Genomic DNA, 20,740 nt, shown 5'->3' on the forward strand with positions numbered 1-20,740 from the left:
ACAGATGCTACATTATGTAGTACTCTGTATGTAATATTTACATTTATCTAACTAGTAACTACACAGTAACTATACGATATGTAGTTGCCGTTTCCATGTACAGCTGGGTAAGTAGTTCTAGCAAAAGTAGCTATAGAGCATGTGTATGTCATTAGCCAACTTAACGTAAGCATTGGCCTATATCTCAAATAGTAGTTTTCGGAAAACTATAGTAGTAATTATGGTGTGATACAGTTAAAATAGTAGTAAACGTCAAAATATAAATAGACACTTTTACATTGCTCTAATTTCAAGGCTTTTTAATTAAGTGTATAATAATAATAATAATAATGGTTTAGGGCAGGCGCGGGCGCGGGCGGATTCAGCTGGGAGCTGATTTGTTGTTGTTGTTGTTGTTAAGCAGATGGTCGGGGAGCCAGAACATACAGTACCAGTCAAAAGTTTGGACACACCTCTTTATTTGGACTATTTTCTACATTTTAGAATAATACATGATTCCATATGTGTTATTTGATAGTTTTGATGTCCTCACTATTATTCTACAATGTAGAAAATAGTAAAAAATAAAGAAATCCCTTGAATGAGATGGCGTGTCCAAACTTTTGACTGGTACTGTAGTTATAAATCATTTGTACACTGCAAATTGACTGCAAGAAGCCCAAACATATATATAGTATTTGACAAAAACAGAATAATTTCAAGCCTTGAGTACATCTATTTATGCGTGGGAACAGATTGGTAACAGATTTCCTAAATTAAAATCACTTACAGCTGATTTGCTGGTGATTTTACAGTCTTATGTCCAACAAAGCAAATTATATAAAATAAATTCTAAAAGGAAAATGAGGGGGTGCACATAAATTTAACCACGGGGAGAATTTGGCCCACGGGCCACCTATTGGGGAATTGGTTTAGGGCATTGGGTTATCTAGGTTGCTATGTCAGGTTCTCTCTCTCTCTCTCTCTCTCTCTCTCTCTCTCTCTCTCTCTCTCTCTCTCTCTCTCTCTCTCTCTCTCTCTCTCTCTCTCTCTCTCTCTCTCACTCACTCACTCACTCACTCACTCACTCACTCACTCACTCACTCACTCACTCACTCACTCACTCACTCACTCACTCACTCACTCACTCACTCACTCTCTCACTCACTCATACGTCTATTTTCACGACACACATTACGCAATCCAGCTGGAATTATACACCTCCCCAATCTCAATCCTAATATCATGGTCCGGGAGCAGTGATTACTGATTACCTCAGCACATTCACATGACCAAGGCAGGATGTTCCCTCATACAGCTGTCAATCACCAGACAGAATCAACATTCGCTCCAGATTAGAATGATTGGATGGGACTTTTTGGATACCGACCAACCACTAGGTGATATGACAGAAATTATGTAATAATGCACCCCCCCCTTCAATGACAGCCAACTATTATCAAAATCCTTCCAATTGGAAGTGATTTGGATTGATGTGATTGTGGTGCCATACGTTGTCTTGTTTATTCATTGGATAAGAACAATTCATTTGGTGTTTCTGTGTTGGGTCTGATTTCATTTGGAAATATCTCTGGTTTGGAGGGAGCTTCCTAGTTGTGATTTGACGCTTGGTAAGACTGATTCCCTCTAATGCTTCGCTACACATCTTCCAGCTGTTACCCTCAGCCCCCCAACCCCCACACACACACACACACACACACACACACACACACACACACACACACACACACACACACACACACACACACACACACACACACACACACACACACACACACACACACACACACACACACACACACACACACACACACCACACAATCCCAGGGGTAGATACCCAGTGTGTGAGGAGTCCATACAAGGAAAGCACAGTACAATACTCCCATCAGCTCCCCAGAGGAATCTTAGCCAGCCATGCAGTATCTTGTTCCCCACCATCCAACAGTGTGGGCTCACAACTGTCAATCACTTTATTTCCATGGTCATTTTTCCAAATGCATTTCTCATTTACGTTTATAGATTAAGTTGTATATGAACAATAGCGTAAATAAATACACTATCTCTTGGATACGACTCAAGATAGCTGTCCATTATTGTGGTAACAGAGGCTATGTGATTGGATACAGACAGAGAGGACGTCCATACTGGGGATGACCTTCCCCTTAGCGAGAGTTGGGAATGTAGCGGCTGGGACAGACAGGGGCCAGAACATAGATAAGAATCCCACAGGCATCCAACCAATCCTCTGTGTTGGGAGGAAAAATGCTGAATGCTTCTTTATGGGGTTTCAGTTTTTTCGGGTTAGGGTTTGTGTGTTACCTTACCACAGTGGTGCCAGTGTGTGTTTGTGTGTCCTTCTGGATGTGTGTGTGTGTGTGCATCCATCCACAGGGAGCAGCTGTCGACGGCTGGAGCTTCCTTGCACCGGGCTCTGCTGGCGGGGAAGGACAGCCAGTCGGTGTCGTCGGCGACGGTTCCTGCAGTTACCTCGTTCTCGGGAAACCTCAGTGACTCCTCCAGCAGCGACTCGGCCTGTGGCCCCCGCCGACGTCCCGGCCAATCACCGACGCGGGTCCGCTTTGAGGACGAGTCGGAGAAAGACGCGGAGGTGCGCTACTTGGAGAGGCTCCGCCAGAGAAGGCGGGCGGGTGAGAGGGCCCAGGGTCTTCTTATATCCAAGCCCAATCTCTCTTCCTATGTCAATGGGCGGAGGGACACTGATCCAGGAACTGGAACAGTGATCGAGCGAGGGCACAAGAAGGACCACAGGGTGCAGGAAGGCCAATTAAACAGTGGCAGCCATTTCAAATCTGTGGTGGCTCAAGAGGAGGCGCTTAACAGGCAATGCAACTCGTGCGGGACGTTCCTTGAAGGAGGGGTCCTGAACCCAGGCCTCCATCCGAACCTTTCACCCCTGAACCTGAACCTCCATCAGAACCCTTCACCCCCAATAGGGCAGAACTACCCGGTGAACAGAGAGGGGGAGGAGAAGGTGCTGATGCCTTGCTGGGTGGCTCCCAGCGAGCCCAGCCGGACAGTTCGTACCGAGCTGATCAAGGAGACATACATTGGGAAGGTAACCCCTGGCGATGTGGCAGATAGCGAAGGGATGGGCCTCGGCTCGGTGGGAGAGACAGACAGCAGCAGTGGTGGTGGTGGAGGTGGTGGGAGTGTTCGAGTGTCGACAATGAAGGTGAAGAGGAGGAGTAGGAGAGGTGAGCTTTTGGGCGCCAATGGGCAAGGAGCACCCATCACGATGACACCAACGCCACCAGCACCCAGGCCCAATCACAGCTTGGCGCCGATGAGCTCAACCAATGGTATTGTGGTGGTGCCACCCAACCCGTACCCCATTGAGCAACCAGAGTCAAAGGTGGTGGGTTTTCCCACTCACTCCCCTGCACCGCCAGATGAACCCACAAACATTCCCCAGTGCCTCAAGGGCACCCCCTTTCCCCCTTCCCCAACGCCCATCAAATCAGCTCTGAAATCGGGACCCAAGAGCCAACCCAATGACCAGCGAGTGGTCAAACTCATGCCTTCACCACAGTACCGCCTTTTGCCCCAGAACTCCTTGGAGGACCAAGGGAGAGGGGCAGCACCTAGCCCCCAGAACAAGCACTCTGTCGGCGCGAACTTCGTGGAGTATGGTTCCTCTTTGGGGCTGACTTCCAGCACCGACACAATGATGCCCTGTATCAGGCCTGCCTCCCTGCTGAAGACCTCCCCATCGCCAGCTAGGACAGCAGTAGAGGAGATGGGGGACCCTGCGTCACCAGGTCAGCTTCAAATACACACGCACACACAGACACACCTAACACTAATTCTACCCTTCACCCTAAATCCCTTAGAAATAACGTTTATCCTTGTGGAGACTATAACAAAATGTCCCTAGTTGGTCAACATTTTTGGTTTACCTGAAGTCTCCACAAGTATAGTTAAACAAGTCCATTGCAATGTACAAACACACACACACACACACACACACACACACACACACACACACACACACACACACACACACACACACACACACACACACACACACACACACACACACACACACACACACACACACACACACACACACACACACACACACACACACACACTATAAAGTAGAGAGCTCTCGTAAAACCGGATATAGAAAGATGGCAACAACCACGAAACAGCGTATGTACACTTGAGTAGATTACGTTGAAAACAATGGGCGTCCATCTTGGATGCTGTCTCTAGTTAAATTATAAATAATGATATCTATTGCATTTAGCAGATGCTTTTGTCTAAAGCGATTTTACAGTCATGCCTGAATGATGGTGGTGCCGGGAATCGAACCAACAACTCTGGCGGGGCAAGCGCCATGCTCTACCAACTTAGTCATACAGGCATAGTTCATATCTTTTTTTTTTATCGTAATTTAACTAGAAAAGTCAGTTAAAGAACAAATTCTTATTTACGATGACGGCCTACCTCAGCCAAACCCGGGTGACGCTGGGCCAATTGTCCGCCGCCCTATGGGACTCCCAATCACGGCAGGTTGTGATGCAGCCTGGAATTGAACCAGGGTCTGTAGTGACACCTCTAGCACTGAGATGCAGTGCCTTAGACCACTGTGCCCTAATATACTGTACCTTTATATACTGCACCTCAGTGTGTGGGACAGCGGATTGGTGACGTGGGTTGCTAATATTCACTGCTCATCTGAATGGCAGAAGTCAACGGTGACTGCATGATCTACATATCAATGGGCGGTGATGGTAAATGCCTTGTTGAGAGCAAAGGAGGCGAATTCCAATGCAGTCGATTCATTCACGACCGTCAGACAACCTTTAAGAACAGTTGTTTCCACGAGTTCATCTGACTCTGGGGAGGTATATAAAGGGCCTCTGTTCCAAAATCTCAAAGTATTCCTTTAAAAATAAAGATTAGACCTGAACTGTACCTGACTACTGACACAGACTCTGATCACAGTCACCGACTCAAATAGTCTAAACAGTATAAGGTACGGGCATCTCAGAGGAAAATTACATTAAAAAAACAAATTCTACAATTGAATATGTTTTCAGTCTTACTCTAGTTCCCTAGTGGCCATTGGTAAATGCACGGCCTCATGGGTAATTAAGTCCATGCTGCTTGTGTCAGTGATGTGTCAGCGTGCATCCATGTGTGTGTGTGTGTGTGTGTGTGTGTGTGTGTGTGTGTGTGTGTGTGTGTGTGTGTGTGTGTGTGTGTGTGTGTGTGTGTGTGTGTGTGTGTGTGTGTGTGTGTGTGTGTGTGTGTGTGTGCTGCATTCAGGTCCCAGCAGGGATTTTGCAGTCAGCACATACACACATCCCCTAGCCCCAGCCCTGTAATCCCACCGAGGCCTGTTCGCCCCGTTTCCACCGGCTGGATGATTGGATATGTGAAGCATCTGATTGTTCCCACTGTGGCCTCTGTCTCTCTCACTCTCCCTGTCTCTGTTTATGTCTCTCTCTCTGTCTCTCTGTCTTTCTCTGACGCTTCCTCCCCTCCTGTCTCTAATTCTCTCTCTGTCTCTATGCATGAGAAATACTCAACATTCCCCCCCCCAAAAAAAATATATATGTAGCTATAAATTCATGTTTCACAAACAACATTCTAGAAAAATGTATAATATCACATGCAAATGCCTCAGTCCTAACAAGGCTCTAACTCAGGAGTGTCAAACTCATTTTGATCCGCAGGCCGCATTCCGTCTTCCTTGAGGTCTGGAGGGGCTGCACATAAAATGCATTATATTTTCTCGATGTCAATTATATAGTGCTCTATCCATCGCTTTTGGAATTTCTGATGCTCCCTGACTGTCAGCTTTCCTTTCTCTGACTGTAAGCAAATGACAGAGTGGAAAAACTAGAAATGTACACTGACTATGCCAAGCATTAGGAACACCTTCCTAATGTTGAAGTCTCTTCACTCTCTCCTCTAGAAGTGAAGCAGCATCATCCAGGGATGGGAGAGCTCTGTCCTGAAGGAACCAGCATCATTACCCCGCCCCCGTACCGCTCCGGGGGTGATGTACGGGTCAGGGGACCAATGAGAGCAGAGCATCAAAGGGAGGACAGCCCTAGTCCAACTCAGTGAGTATTGGTACCTCTCTCCACCACACTCTTATGCTTAGTTCTAAACTGACCCGAAGCCTGTATGACTAGGTTCTTCATGTAGATCGTAAAGGATTGCCTTGCCCTCTGGTAGGCTTGGTGGAATTCTTTGAGCATTATTTCTCCCATCTTTAGTTCTTTCAGATCAAGGTTAAATCGAGAGTTCGGAGCTGGGCTAGAACTCATAGCTGAGTCACTAATATCACTGTTTGTATATGGCAGAATTTGGCATGAAAGCACTTCAGGCCTGCTCATCACAGTACCTTGACTAGTGGAGTTACTGTAGATGTGTTAGGCTGGAACAAAGCACACTCTTAAGAGTTGCCCACACCTGCCCTAGGTGAAGGTTTGACCCAAAATGAACATCTGTCCCTCTCCCTAATACCTTTCCGAGAGAGATGTTAAAGAAAGTTAGTTTTTAGATTCCCCAGATTATGTTCCATTTTACCAAGCTATCATCTAATTTGGAGCTCTGCCTGCCTGTCTGCCTGCCAGCCTGCCTGCCTGCCAGCCTGCCTGCCTGCCAGCCTGCCAGCCTTAGCCCATAGCCATTATTAGTCTTCCACAGACTGTTTTTATAGAAACTAGGTCAAACAATGTGGTTTTAGAGTGGTGGTGCAGACATAAATAGAGCACTTCCTCAGTTGAAGCCTTTTTAAAAACTCAACACTGACCTCCTCTGACCAAATAGTAGTAAGTGAATGGATACACATTGCTCATAAATGGCTCCTGTGTCAGAGGCGTTAAGAATGAGTTCTTTCCATTTTCCTGAATGATTTGATTCGGAGAGAATTTCTAAAAGGTTTTTCCAATTATATTAAAATTAAGTATTTCTAATGGAAAAGTATCACGGAAATGAACCAAGCTTTGACCTAACCAGAGTGCTTTGATGATGTCCAGGTTGCACCTTTCTTTTGTTTACGGACTCACTGCGGGTGTGAATTTTCTTGGACCATCTTGCCAATAGCTAAAGGGCTGAAGGTTCTGCGCATGTTCTGAGATTCTCTACTTTACGCACAGTCTCTGCTCTACTCGTTCGGCTGCCCAGAGAACAGGCTACAGTATTTTGGTGTTGAATGGAGAATGGTGCTCATTCCAATGTCTGCAAGATCACATAATGATAGTATTCTACATAACAGAACTGAACATAATAGCATGGTATAAGGTTAATGTAAGGCAAACACCGCCTCATTTCTTATGAGATTTTAGGATGATTGTGCGAATGGTCACATTTTTTCATCAAAACACTGGTAGGCTACAGCTTGTTAACACCCTCTGCTCTAAAATTCACTCACTGTACATAATTCAAAACAACACTACATCACTTAGAAGATCTACAGTGGGTATAGAAAGTCACCGCCCCCTTTCAAAACGTTCACCTTTTTGTTTCTTAACAACCTGAAATGAAAACGCATGGAATTAGATCATTCCAGCTTTATTTACACAGAGTAACCCACAATATCCTAGTGAGATTATTATTTTTATTTTTTTAAGCTCTGAAACTGAATTACAAGTAAAACAGTAAAATGCCGTATTTGAATAAGTGAACACCCCGCCTTAGAATTGCAAACCTTCTGAGATATAACCAACCACCTTCCAGTTCACAAATCAAGCTAATTGGCTTCCATCTGTGATCAATTGTCGTGACTTTGATTGGTTCAGAATAAAAGCAGTCGTTCATCAAGGACTCCACTATTTAGTACTGCAATTCAAAGCAAATAGTCCACTAAGGAAAGATGTGGAAAGGCACCAAGTCAGGGGATGGATATAAAAAGATTTCAAAGGCTTTGTCTATCCCTCGGCGCACAGTTAATACCATTATTAAGAAGTGGTTAAGTCGTATGGCACCACCCAGACCCTGCATAGATCAAGCCGTTCCTCCAAGCTGGACGATCGGGAAAGGAAGGGACTGATCAGAGGAGGCTACCAAGAAGGCAATGGCGACTTTGAAGGAGCTTCAAGCCTTTATGGCAAAGACTGGTCAATGTGTGCGACCACAATATCACAAGCGGTCCACAAATCTGGCTTCTATGGGAGGGTGGCAAGGGGGGGGGGAGCACTTTACATCTTCCCACCCAAAGAACATCATCATGCCCACAGTAAAGCCTGGCAGTGGCAGCATTCTGTTGTGGGGTGGGGGGTTCTCTGCAGCAGGGACTGGAGCACTTATCAGGATAGAAGGGAAATGGACAGTGTAAAATTCCGACTGATTCTTGAGGAGAACCTGCAGCCCTCTGCCAGGAAGTTGAAACCGGGAAGATGGTTCACGTTTCAGCATGACAATGGCCCAAAGCAAACCGCCCAAAGCAACTGTACAGTGGCTGAAAGACAAGAAGGTTAATGTCTTTGAGTGGCCTAGTCAGAGCCCCGACCTAAATCCCATCGAGAATCTGTGGAATGACTTGAAGAGTGCATTCCATGAGCGGTCACCAAGCAATTTGACTGAGCTTGAAGAATTCTGCAAGGAAGAATGGGCAAATATTGCACAGTCTAGGTGTGCAAAGTTCGTAGAGAAGTATTCAAAGAGACTCATGGCTATAATTCAAGCAAAAGGTGGTTCCACCGAGTATTAACTCAGGGTGTTCACTTATCCAGAGGGTATTTTACTGTTTTAATTGTAGTTAATTTTCACACTTTTTTTTTTCTTCTTCAGTTTGATATTGTGGTTTACTCTGTAAATAAATATATTCCCATGAAACTGATTGAGAACGGTTAACATGCAGATGTTTCACCGGTAAAACTTGAATTGACTGTACGAACTGAATTTACTTTCACGATTGACAGTGAGGGTGACCACATGGCTGTAAAATGTGTCCGTAGAGGGAAAGAAACATGTGCAGAATGTGATATGGACCTTTAGCTCTGGGGAAGATGGTTCCAGGGGAAGGGATGGGGCCGGAACAGGGTGGATGCATTCAGATCCTCTGCCTTTTTGTTTGTTTTTGTGGCGTTGCTCATCTCTCTTTCTTTCTTTTCACAGGAGGGTAAAGGTGGAGACAGAGCAGCGGGAGGGCAGATCCAAGCTCTCTCTGCGTCGTTTCTTCTCCGCCATCGGCCTAAATGGAGTGGGGAAACTGGGTAAAGGGCGCTCCAGTAGCATGGAGCAGCTTAGCTTCCAGCCCCGTGGCCTCCCCCCGGCCTCTCCTGGCCCCACCTCCAACCCCGATCCCAGCCTCGGCACCCCCAAGTGCCCAGACCCCAGCCAGCTGAGGAAAGCACCTTCGCTCCAATCCCTACGCATGGTGACAGAATACCTTCCTTTGTCATGTTAAACGTATCTTTTGAATTATAGGGAATTCTATGGATTTGAACCATGCTTGTAGTCAGAGTGCCACTTTGTCTATCAAACTCTGCTTAATCTATAAGAATATTGAGAGTTTAGTTGACTGGAACATGATGAATAGAAAAGTGTGTAATAGAAGTATAAATATACATGATTTCACACATAAATATGCTATAAAGAGTATATTTGGTAACATTATGCTTTATGAAGAAATCTAAATGCACCAATATTGTGGAAGCTGACAGAGTTACTGTCATGTTAATTTCTCACCACCAGGGGTCACCCTTTATGCAGCTGAGGAAATCGTCATCAGTCCAGAATTTACAGTCGTCAAAGAAGAAAGATCGCTCCAGTGCTTACACACCTGGAGACCAACCCAGCAGCCCTGCTCTCAGGTACAACATAAACAGACATGCACACACACAACATTAGAGCTATGGCATCAGCAATATACACATAACCAACTGTTACAGTAATGTAAGGTCATCTAACATCCAACTATCTGTCACGGTTTAAAACTTACACACTGATTTAATATTATGAATGAAGTCAACGTCGATCCTTCCTGATAGGAGATTACAATGCTGGCATGTGCTCAAGTCTCCGTTGATCTCATATCTATGGTATGCATGGACGGCTGCCGTATGTGTTGTGTAACCGAATAGTTTCCATTTACTGGGTCTGAGGGGGTGTCCGGAGTGAAGAGATAAAAATAGAGTGAATGTGGTGGTGCTGCCAACAACAACAAAAAAAGACATGGAACCCAGTAGACTATCGCAACATCACATCATTATGGACTTAGAAAGGTGGGAGCAGGGGTGAAATTGAACACGGACTGTTCGGGTGATGTTGTTGACACTGTGCGTGCGTGCATGTCTACGTGTGTATGTCTACGTGAGTGCACCGGTAGCTGATCCAGGAGAGACGAGGACATTCCAGCCTCAGCCTTGCGCTTCGATAGCCGTCCTCGAGAGGCAGCCAGAAACCTGATCGGCTAGGGACATGCCAGCCTTGCTATATATGGACCGAGCTACGTGGCTCTCTGGGAAGTGGGCTGGGGAGGGGCTTCTGCCATAAAGACCTTAATGTAGGGAGCAGACCACCCCCCTCCCCCAATACAATGACTTCATTATGTACATTATAAAACAGGAAATGGCACGGGGAGGCAACACACTTTTCTTTGTCTCTCCATTGACCTTCATTGCTTATTACTGAAATAAAATAGCATTTTGTATAGGATGACATAATGTGGAAATGCGTCAGTATACCTTGTTTGAAACCCTAATGGCCATACTGAGCGGGATTAATCTATACAACATTACATGCGCACATCCAGTGGTATTGCAGAGGTGGTATTAGGTCAAATAAATCTGAATGAAGATCTAAGGGTCGACCTATTATTCAGGACACCACCTGGTGTCTGCATGGCGACATCTGAGCCTGTGTCAAAGACTGCAATGTTTGGATTTTGTGGTAATGAATGAATATTTATTGCATGCTACAAATGGTGCCCCATATGTGTCACTGCAACTCTGCTGTCCTGTCTTTCCAGTAGGGGATTTCAGAGGGCTCTGAGTGTGGAGGATGTGGGCTGCCCTAGTGGGGTGCGCTCTGTGGGGAGGGTGGCCCAAGCCTTCCCTGATGGGACCCTTCTGCTGGAGCTTAGCAGACCCCCTGACGGCCCATTCGGCTTCCTCATCTCCCGGGGCAAAGGACGACCAGACTCTGGTACATAAGGACAGGAGAGCTTGGCTCTGCCTGGCCTGGCCTGACCTCAAATCTGTTTGTGCTGTTACCAACTCCTATGGTCATTGTCTCGCCATTGGTCTGGACCAGGCTAGGCCATGAACAGAAACAGTTTGGTACCAGGCTAGGATTTGCCCTGTTGTTTTGGTTGTCTTTTCTAATGTCATGTTCTGTAATCATGTGCTGTTTATTAGAATGTCCCCCTTCTGTGTGCTCGAGGTGTTGTTCATCTTCTTACTTCTCTCCTGTCCTGCAGTTGAATGCGTGTTTGGTGTTGTATTCCTTTGCTGTGTGTGTGTGTGTGTGTGTGTGTGTGTGTGTGTGTGTGTGTGTCATGTTTTCCTCTCCTGTGTCCTAAGGGTGTATTTTATATTAGCCGTGTTTGTGTGTGTGCTCCTCCCCTATGATCCTACCGGTGTAAATGTGTGTAACCAGTAAGGTGTATGTGTTGGTAGTGATGCTCCTCTCCTGTGGTATCACTATTGCCTGTCTGTGTGTTATAAATAAGGTGTGAAAATGTGTGTGTGTTACCAGCAACACGCTCCTGTACTTGATCCTGTCTGTCTTGTAGGTGTGTACGTAGAGGAGATGGGCGACAGCAGCACAGAGAAGCTGTATGCGGGGCTGTTGGGAGTGGGAGACGAGCTGCTGGAGGTGAACGGTGAAAAAGTGGCTGGTCTCAGTCTGGACCTGGTGACTTGCCTAATGACCCAGGACAACATAGCCTCTATCCGCGTGCTCCGACACAGGAGACTCCCCCCTCCTCGCTAGGCAACCTGCGGACCGCCGGTTACAGTGGAGACACCATGGAAACCGGCAATGTCATGGCAACCACAGACGCCATGGCAACCATCGACTCCACAAAAACCACAAACCCCATGGAAACCTGGGGTGTTGGGGGTATGACAGAGGGACAGTGTGTGTGAGATCGGCTTTATGACTGTGGCTATTTCTATGCCTGCTTGCTTTGACAGCAGTAATGTCTTCTCTCTAAATAGAGCATTATTCTTCTAAAGACACATCAAGATGTTTGACACGATTTGCTTTCCTATATGGGTCACATGGAGTTGCTTGCTATAAGAGCAGTAGCTGTCTCATGTCCTGTTATGTTTCCTGTTGTTTTTCCCTTGAGTTCTTCAGCGTCAGGTGCTCCTTACCATACCTCTTTTTAAAACACAGCAGTACAAAACATTTTTTTATTTTTATCATTACAGGTAATGCACAAAGGTTTCAGCAGCTCACATCAATAATACAATCTGGTAGGAGATCCTCTGTTAAATACCTCATAACAATCTCCTACAGTATTGTTCCATGCGTCTTTATGCAATTAAATAGTGTTTTTATTGGTTTAGTCAGAAACCAGATCTGGATTTGTGTGGGTTAGCAACAGAGATGACATGAAGCATCTCAAAAGTGATACCATTTTAAACAAACCTAGCAGTTTTGTAGTCTCTTCGAGTCCAATATGCTATTTTTGCCTAGCCAGCCTTGTGGAGTGAATGGAACTATGGGACATAATCCTAACTGAAAAAGAAGACTTGAGTTTTTCAGTCTTGGACTAATAATAAATAAAGTACGTCTTGGCTATGAACTGAAGCACTATGGAGATGAAGTACTCTGGATAGCACAGAGTAGACGAAGTCTGCCAAGAAATGAAGGAGTCGATGTCTTGAGTTCGGAAGTCTAGTCAAGAATAAGTCACATTTCTCTATAGTATCTTCCAATGGTGTGTCCTGTTTACTGCAATAGTTACAAGGAACTAGCCCGGGTGCCAGTCTAGTTGTGCTTTAACCAGCTTGTCTTTGACCATGTTTGTGTTGTTGAATGCAGAAAAAGTCAGGCACGCAGGCTAAAAAGGTATGACTTACTCCAAAGAATGGGATGAGAATAAGGTGTCACAACTATCTACATTTGGTCAATTGTCTCAGTAATAACGAACTTGAAAATGACAGCGTTTCAAATCCCAACACGCATGGCCTCAAACGTACATTTTGTTTGTCTTCCTCGGCCCTAGTGGATCAACAACACTATTCATGCCGTCTTGATTGTACCGAAGGATCATCCACTTTCCTCTCTGCTTGTGTGCGTTTGCCAAACAAAGTAGAATCAATATTTGTTTACATTTTAACCATATAAATGCGCAGTACCCAAATAGGATTTAAGTTATATCAATCAGAAGGTCACGGTTGTGACTGAAAAGCATCCACTTTTATCAGGAGCCTGGTCCCAGATCTGTTAATACCGTCTTGCCAACTCATACGGTCATTGTCACGCCTGATCTGGGACCAGGCTATCTTATCATCAGTCTTTTTTTTTTTTTTTTTTAGGTCATTCCTGGTTGGTTTTCAGACACCCTGCTGTTGTCAGTCAGGGTTCTGAATTTAGGATTTGTCCGTCAATAGACAAAGACCTTTCCAATGCTGCTGATAGTTTTTTGTTTGTTAATGTCATTACAAGAATGCATTGTACACAAAGCAATAACTGCCAAAGTATTTGGTTGATTGTCTAAAGAAAGACATTGTCAAACCATTGGGTTGTAAACGCTGAGAAAGTAGATCCGAGAAGTAGATGATGAGAATTCAGACAGACCCATTCGGGAAAATGTGTAGTAAATTATTTGGACCTTTCAACAGCAAACACGTGGTACTAGAGGTCATTACGCGCGTGTGACCGTGACGATAGGAAAGCATCGACATTTGAGGAGTCATTCCACATCCGTATTAAAGTGTGCACAGAACAGAGACTTTTCACTGTCATTCAATATATGTATTTTCTTATTTATTTATATCTATGGTTCAAATAAAAGAATGTGAACTACCCGCGTTCTTTCATGCCTTGAATCAGAACATACAATCACTTCTCATTTAATATTGCCCTATTCAAATTACACACAATCTGATATATCAGCATGGTCTGACATGAAGTGTCCTCCTCGATGTAAATGACATCAGCTTCAGTTCAAGAACAAGCAGCATTTTTTTAAAACCTTTATTTATTATTTCTGTATGGACCTTGCTTTGTGCACGCGGGCATTGTCATACTGAAACAGGAAAGGGCCTTCCCTAAACTGTTGCCACAAAGTTGGAAACACAGAATTGTCTAGAATGTTGTATGCTATTGTGTTAAGATTTCCCTTCACTGGAACTAAGGGGCCTAGTCCAAACCATGAAAAACAGCCCAAGATCATTAGTCCTCCACCAAACTGTACATTTGGCACTATGCATCTGGGCAGGTAGCGTTCTTCTGGCATCCGTTGGACTGCCAGATAGTGAAGTGTGATTTAATTAACTAACTTGCTGGAAAGGTGGTATCCTATGACGGTGCCACGTTGAAAGTAGCTGAGTTCTTCAGTAAAGCCACTCTACTGCCAGTGTTTGTCTATGGAGATTGCATGGCGGTGTGCTCTAAATTATACACCTATCAGCAACGGGTGTGGCTGAAACAGCCGAATCCACTCATTTGAAAGGGTGTCCACATACTTCTGTATATACAGTGTAAATAGAATGCGGGCTTATTGTGACTCATTGGATTTGTCCATTTAGAATTCAGCAAAGGAAACAACTCGACTGCCTTTCTCTTGTATGTCAATATTCACAATGTTGTTGTTCAGTGATGACATGACCATAATGACCATCATCCATTTCTTAATGTATTTGATCATGTGTTCTGACTCTATTTTGGTAAAATAGTGTTATTCTATCATGTATGTAGTCAAATAGCTACAGTCTTCTTAAAAACTGAACATGTCTAATTGAGAAGAGCCAAATAAAACCCTATGACTGAACCTAGATTGACATTTCAGAGCCATACGGTTCTATCTGCAATTGCACCCCCTTGAAAAACAAATTTATAAATGTCTCAAGATTGGAAGCACAGGTACCTTTAAGTTGAGGACCTTAAAGGGTTATGAACAAACAATTCACTACAAAACAGTTCTGAGATCTGGGATGTGAAAACTGATGTTCTATATCTCAGAACTATGCTTAGTGCAGATAGAGCCTTATAGTCTCAAGGTCCCAAAATCTGAAATGTGTATATTTATTGAGACGACCAGACAGACCCTTTCATTATTTTGTCTACCACACATGTTGATTATGTAATAATTTATTTAGACAATAAATTCCAAATGCAAGCTTCATAACTCCATTATCAACAGCACATCGATTGCGCAACCAGGGGTGGAAAAACCTTGGATCATTGTTACTCTAACTTCCGCAACGCATATAAGGCCCTGCCCCGCCCCCCTTTCGGAAAAGCTGACCACGACTCCATTTTGTTGATCCCTGCCTACAGACAGAAACTAAAACAAGAGGCTCCCACGCTGAGGTCTGTCCAACGCTGGTCCGACCAAGCTGACTCCACACTCCAAGACTGCTTCCATCACGTGGACTGGGATATGTTTCGTATTGCGTCAGATAACAATATTGACGAATACGCTGATTCGGTGTGCGAGTTCGTTAGAACGTGCGTTGAAGATGTCGTTCCCATAGCAACGATTAAAACAATCCCTAACCAGAAACCGTGGATTGATGGCAGCATTCGCGTGAAACTGAAAGCGCGAACCACTGCTTTTAATCAGGGCAAGGTGTCTGGTAACATGACCGAATACAAACAGTGCAGCTATTCCCTCCGCAAGGCTATCAAACAAGCTAAGCGTCAGTACAGAGACAAAGTAGAATTTCAATTCAACGGCTCAGACACAAGAGGCATGTGGCAGGGTCTACAGTCAATCACAGACTACAGGAAGAAATCCAGCCCAGTCACGGACCAGGATGTCTTGCTCCCAGGCAGACTAAATAACTTTTTTGCCCGCTTTGAGGACTGAAGCATGCGGTCTCTCCTTCACTGCAGCCGAGGTGAGTAAGACATTTAAACGTGTTAACCCTCGCAAGGCTGCAGGCCCAGACAGCATCCCCAGCCGCACCCTCAGAGCATGCGCAGACCAGCTGGCCGGTGTGTTTACGGACATATTCAATCAATCCCTATACCAGTCTGCTGTTCCCACATGCTTCAAGAGGGCCACCATTGTTCCTGTTCCCAAGAAAGCTAAGGTAACTGAGCTAAACAACTACCGCCACGTAGCACTCACTTCCGTCATCATGAAGTGCTTTGAGAGACTAGTCAAGGACCATATCACCTCCACCCTACCTGACACCCTAGACCCACTCCAATTTGCTTACTGTCCAAATAGGTCCACAGACGATGCAATCTCAACCACACTGCACACTGCCCTAACCCATCTGGACAAGAGGAATACCTATGTGAGAATGCGACTACAGCTCGGCATTCAACACCATAGTACCCTCCAAGCTTGTTATCAAGCTCGAGACCCTGGGTCTCGACCCCGCCCTGTGCAACTGGGTACTGGACTTCCTGACGAGCCGCCCCCAGATGGTGAGGGTAGGCAACAACATCTCCTCCCCGCTGATCCTCAACACTGGGGCCCCACAAGGGTGCGTTCTGAGCCCTCTCCTGTACTCCCTGTTCACCCACGACTGTGTGGCCACGCACGCCTCCAACTCAATCATCAAGTTTGCGGACGACACAACAGTGGTAGGCTTGATTACCAACAACGACGAGACGGCCTACAGGGAGGAGGTGAGGGCCCTCGGAGTGTGGTGTCAGGAAAGTAAACCTCACACTCAACGTCAACAAAACTAAGGAGATGATTGTGGACTTCAGGAAACAGCAGAGGGAACACCCCCCTATCCACATCAATGGAACAGTAGTGGAGAGGGTAGCAAGTTTTAAGTTCCTCGGCATACACATAGACAAACTGAATTGGTTCACTCACACAGACAGCATCGTGAAGAAGGCGCAGCAGCGCCTCTTCAACCTCAGGAGGAAAAAGAAATTCGGCTTGTCACCAAAAGCACTCACAAACTTCTACAGATGCACAAACGAGAGCATCCTGGCGGGCTGTATCACCGCCTGGTACGGCAACTGCTCCGCCCTCAACCGTAAGGCTCTCCAGAGGGTAGTGAGGTTTGCACAACGCATCACCGGGGGCAAACTATCTGCCCTCCAGGACACCTACACCACCCGATGTTACAGGAAGGCCATAAAGATCATCAAGGACATCAACCACCCGAGCCACTGCCTGTTCACCCCGCTATCATCCAGAAGGCGAGGTCAGTACAGGTGCATCAAAGCTGGGACCGAGAGACTGAAAAACAGCTTCTATCTCAAGGCCATCAGACTGTTAAACAGCCACCACTAACATTGAGTGGCTGCTGCCAACACACTGACACTGACTCAACTCCAGCCACTTTAATATTGGGAATTGATGGGAAATTATGTAAATATATCACTAGCCACTTTAAACAATGCTACCTTATATAATGTTACTTACCCTACATTATTCATCTCATATGAATACGTATATACTGTACTCTATATCATTGACTGCATCCTTATGTAATACATGTATCACTAGCCACTTTAACTATGCCACTTTGTTTACATACTCATCTCATATCTATATACTGTACTCGATACCATCTACTGTATCTTGCCTATGCTGCTCTGTACCATCACTCATTCATATATCCTTATGTACATATTCTTTATCCCCTTACACCAGTGGTTCTTAACCTGGGTTCGATCGAACACCAGGGGTTCGGTGAGTCAGTCTCAGGGGTTCGGCGGAGGTCAAGACACACATCGGACTCATATGATTCGTGTTGACACGCCCTGCTTGGCCATCATTGGCTGCAGGTGATCACGCTACATCGCTTGGCCTATCTGCAGGGAATTTGGTGCGCTAAGTAGTCGACTTGTGACTGTCGTGATGGTACGTCTTGTGATTTCTTTCTTAATATTTTAATCCCTTCATACTTACTATGTCGAGCAAAAAAAGAAAGTGGTCGGACGAATATGTACAATATGGATTCACATGTATAACAGAACGTGATGGGAGTCAGCGTCCTAACTGCATGATTTGCAATGCCAAGTTGAGCAATTCTATCTAGCACCAGCAAAACTAAGAGAACACTTCCTTAAGCTGCATGGAGATGGAAATACAAGAACACAATGCTCGCTGAATTCAAGGTGAAGAGAGCCAGATTCGATGAAAAGGCTACTCTGCCTGTTCTCTGCTTTGTACCTATCAACAAACTGATCCTCACAGCATCGTTCGAAGTTGCTTACCTGATTGCAAAGCAGGGCAAACCACACACCATTGGTGAAACACTCATAAAACCAGCTGTGTTGAAGATGGCGAATATCATGCTGGGAAAAGAGGCTGAAGTTAAGTTATCCCAAATTCCTCTTTAAAATGACACCATCAGCGACAGAATAGAGGACATGAGCAAAGACATCTTGGCTCAAGTAGTTGCAGATCTGATTTCAAGCCCGGCAAAATTCAGCCTTCAACTCGACGAGACCACAGACGTTTCCAATCTAAGCCAGCTTGCTGTATTCGTGCGCTATGTGAAAGACGACATGATAAAGGAATATTTTTTATTTTGTAAGCCTCTTACAACAGCAACTAAGGCAGCCGATGTGAAGAAACTTGTGGATGACTTCTTCAAAGACAACAATCTTTTGTGGGATATGGTTTCTGCAGTTTGTTCGGACGGAGCTCCAGTCATGCTGGGAAGAAAGACTGGTTTTGGTGCGCTAGTGAAAGCCGATGCACCACACATCATTGTTACGCATTGTATTCTGCACAGGCATGCGTTGGCAACAAAAACCTTGCCTCCAAAACTGGCAGAAGTATTAAAAATTGTAGTGGAATGCATGAACTATGTGCGAACTAGTGCTCTGAGGCACCGCATCTTCAGTGAGCTGTGTAAAGAAATGGGCTCTGAATTCGAGGTACTTCTGTACCATTCTAACGTTCGGTGGTTATCCCGGGGACAGGTGCTGCGTCGTGTTTTTGCCGTGTGTGTGTGTAATTAGCCCTGTTTTTGCAAGAGCACCAACATTGTCATGCAGATTGCAGAATGCAGTTCATTCTCATTTTAGCGTACATGGCTGATATCTTCGCAGCTCTCAATCATCTCAATCAAAAGATGCAGGGCGGTGGAGTCAACATCATCGAAGCGGAGGAAAACTTGCACCAGTAGAATGCACCAATTTGTAAGTCGCTCTGGATAAGAGCGTCTGCTAAATGACTTAAATGTAAATGTAAATGTAAAATATATACCTATGTTTTGAATTTGAAAAAATAATATTTTATTTTTCCCAATTAAGAAGGGTTCAGTGAATGCGCATATGAAACTGGTGGGGTTCAGTACCTCCAACAAGGTTAAGAACCACTGCCTTACACTGTGTATAAGACAGTAGTTTTGGAATTGTTAGTTAGAATACTTGTTGGTTATTACTGCATTGTCGGAACTAGAAGCACAAGCATTTCGCTACACTTGCATTAACATCTGCTAACCATGTATCCTTATCATTTATCGCCCTCCAGGTCCCCTCGGAGAGTTCATCAATGAGCTTGATGCCTTGATAAGCTCCTTTCCTGAGGACGGCTCACCTCTCACAGTTCTGGGCGACTTTAACCTCCCCACGTCTACCTTTGACTCATTCCTCTCTGCCTCCTTCTTTCCACTCCTCTCCTCTTTTGACCTCACCCTCTCACCTTCCCCCCTACTCACAAGGCAGGCAATACGCTCGACCTCATCTTTACTAGATGCTGTTTTTTCACTAACCTCATTGCAACTCCCCTCCAAGTCTCTGACCACTACCTTGTATCCTTTTCCCTCTCGCTCTCATCCAACACTTCCCACACTGCCCCTACTCGGATGGTATCGCGCCGTCCCAACCTTCGCTCTCTCTCCCCCGCTACTCTCTCCTCTTCCATCCTATCATCTCTTCCCTCTGCTCAAACCTTCTCCAACCTATCTCCTGATTCTGCCTCCTCAACCCTCCTCTCCTCCCTTTCTGCATCCTTTGACTCTCTATGTCCCCTATCTTCCAGGCCGGCTCGGTCCTCCCCTCCCGCTCCGTGGCTTGACGACTCATTGCGAGCTCACAGAACAGGGCTCCGGGCAGCCGAGCGGAAATGGAGGAAAACTCGCCTCCCTGCGGACCTGGCATCCTTTCACTCCCTCCTCTCTACATTTTCCTCCTCTGTCTCTGCTGCTAAAGCCACTTTCTACCACTCTAAATTCCAAGCATCTGCCTCTAACCCTAGTAAGCTCTTTGCCACCTTCTCCTCCCTCCTGAATCCTCCTCCCCCTCCCCCCCTCCTCCCTCTCTGCAGATGACTTCGTCAACCATTTTGAAAAGAAGGTCGACGACATCCGATCCTCGTTTGCTAAGTCAAACGACACCGCTGGTTCTGCTCACACTGCCCTACCCTGTGCTCTGACCTCTTTCTCCCCTCTCTCTCCAGATGAAATCTTGCGTCTTGTGACGGCCAGCCGCCCAACAACCTGCCTGCTCGACCCTATCCCCTCCTCTCTTCTCCAGACCATTTCCGGAGACCTTCTCCCTTACCTCACCTCGCTCATCAACTTATCCCTGACCGCTGGCTACGTCCCTTCCGTCTTCAAGAGAGCGAGAGTTGCACCCCTTCTGAAAAAACCTACACTCGATCCCTCCGATGTCAACAACTACAGACCAGTATCCCTTCTTTCTTTTC

At 45.6% G+C, this 20,740-nt stretch overlaps 1 protein-coding gene across 4 annotated transcripts in view; it reads left to right on the forward strand.

The window, feature by feature from the left end:
* The window catches only part of si:dkey-121a11.3 (uncharacterized protein KIAA1614), a 42,068-nt gene extending 28,101 nt beyond the window's left edge, over window positions 1–13,967 (forward strand). For 3 of the 4 annotated variants that reach the window (XM_046301520.1, XM_046301521.1, XM_046301519.1), the window contains exons 5-10: window positions 2,392–3,779; window positions 5,948–6,098; window positions 9,100–9,361; window positions 9,679–9,797; window positions 10,955–11,130; window positions 11,720–13,967. In XM_046301520.1, coding sequence (XP_046157476.1) covers window positions 2,392–3,779; window positions 5,948–6,098; window positions 9,100–9,361; window positions 9,679–9,797; window positions 10,955–11,130; window positions 11,720–11,919 — 2,296 coding nt within the window. In that variant the 3' untranslated portion in view covers window positions 11,920–13,967. The remainder of the gene's footprint in view (window positions 1–2,391; window positions 3,780–5,947; window positions 6,099–9,099; window positions 9,362–9,678; window positions 9,798–10,954; window positions 11,131–11,719) is intronic. The other variant, XM_046301522.1, reaches the window with a different exon arrangement.
* The last annotated feature ends 6,773 nt before the right edge of the window (window positions 13,968–20,740 follow it).

This window comes from Oncorhynchus gorbuscha, linkage group LG15, assembly GCF_021184085.1.
Source record: "Oncorhynchus gorbuscha isolate QuinsamMale2020 ecotype Even-year linkage group LG15, OgorEven_v1.0, whole genome shotgun sequence".
NCBI classification, from domain to species: domain Eukaryota; kingdom Metazoa; phylum Chordata; class Actinopteri; order Salmoniformes; family Salmonidae; genus Oncorhynchus; species Oncorhynchus gorbuscha.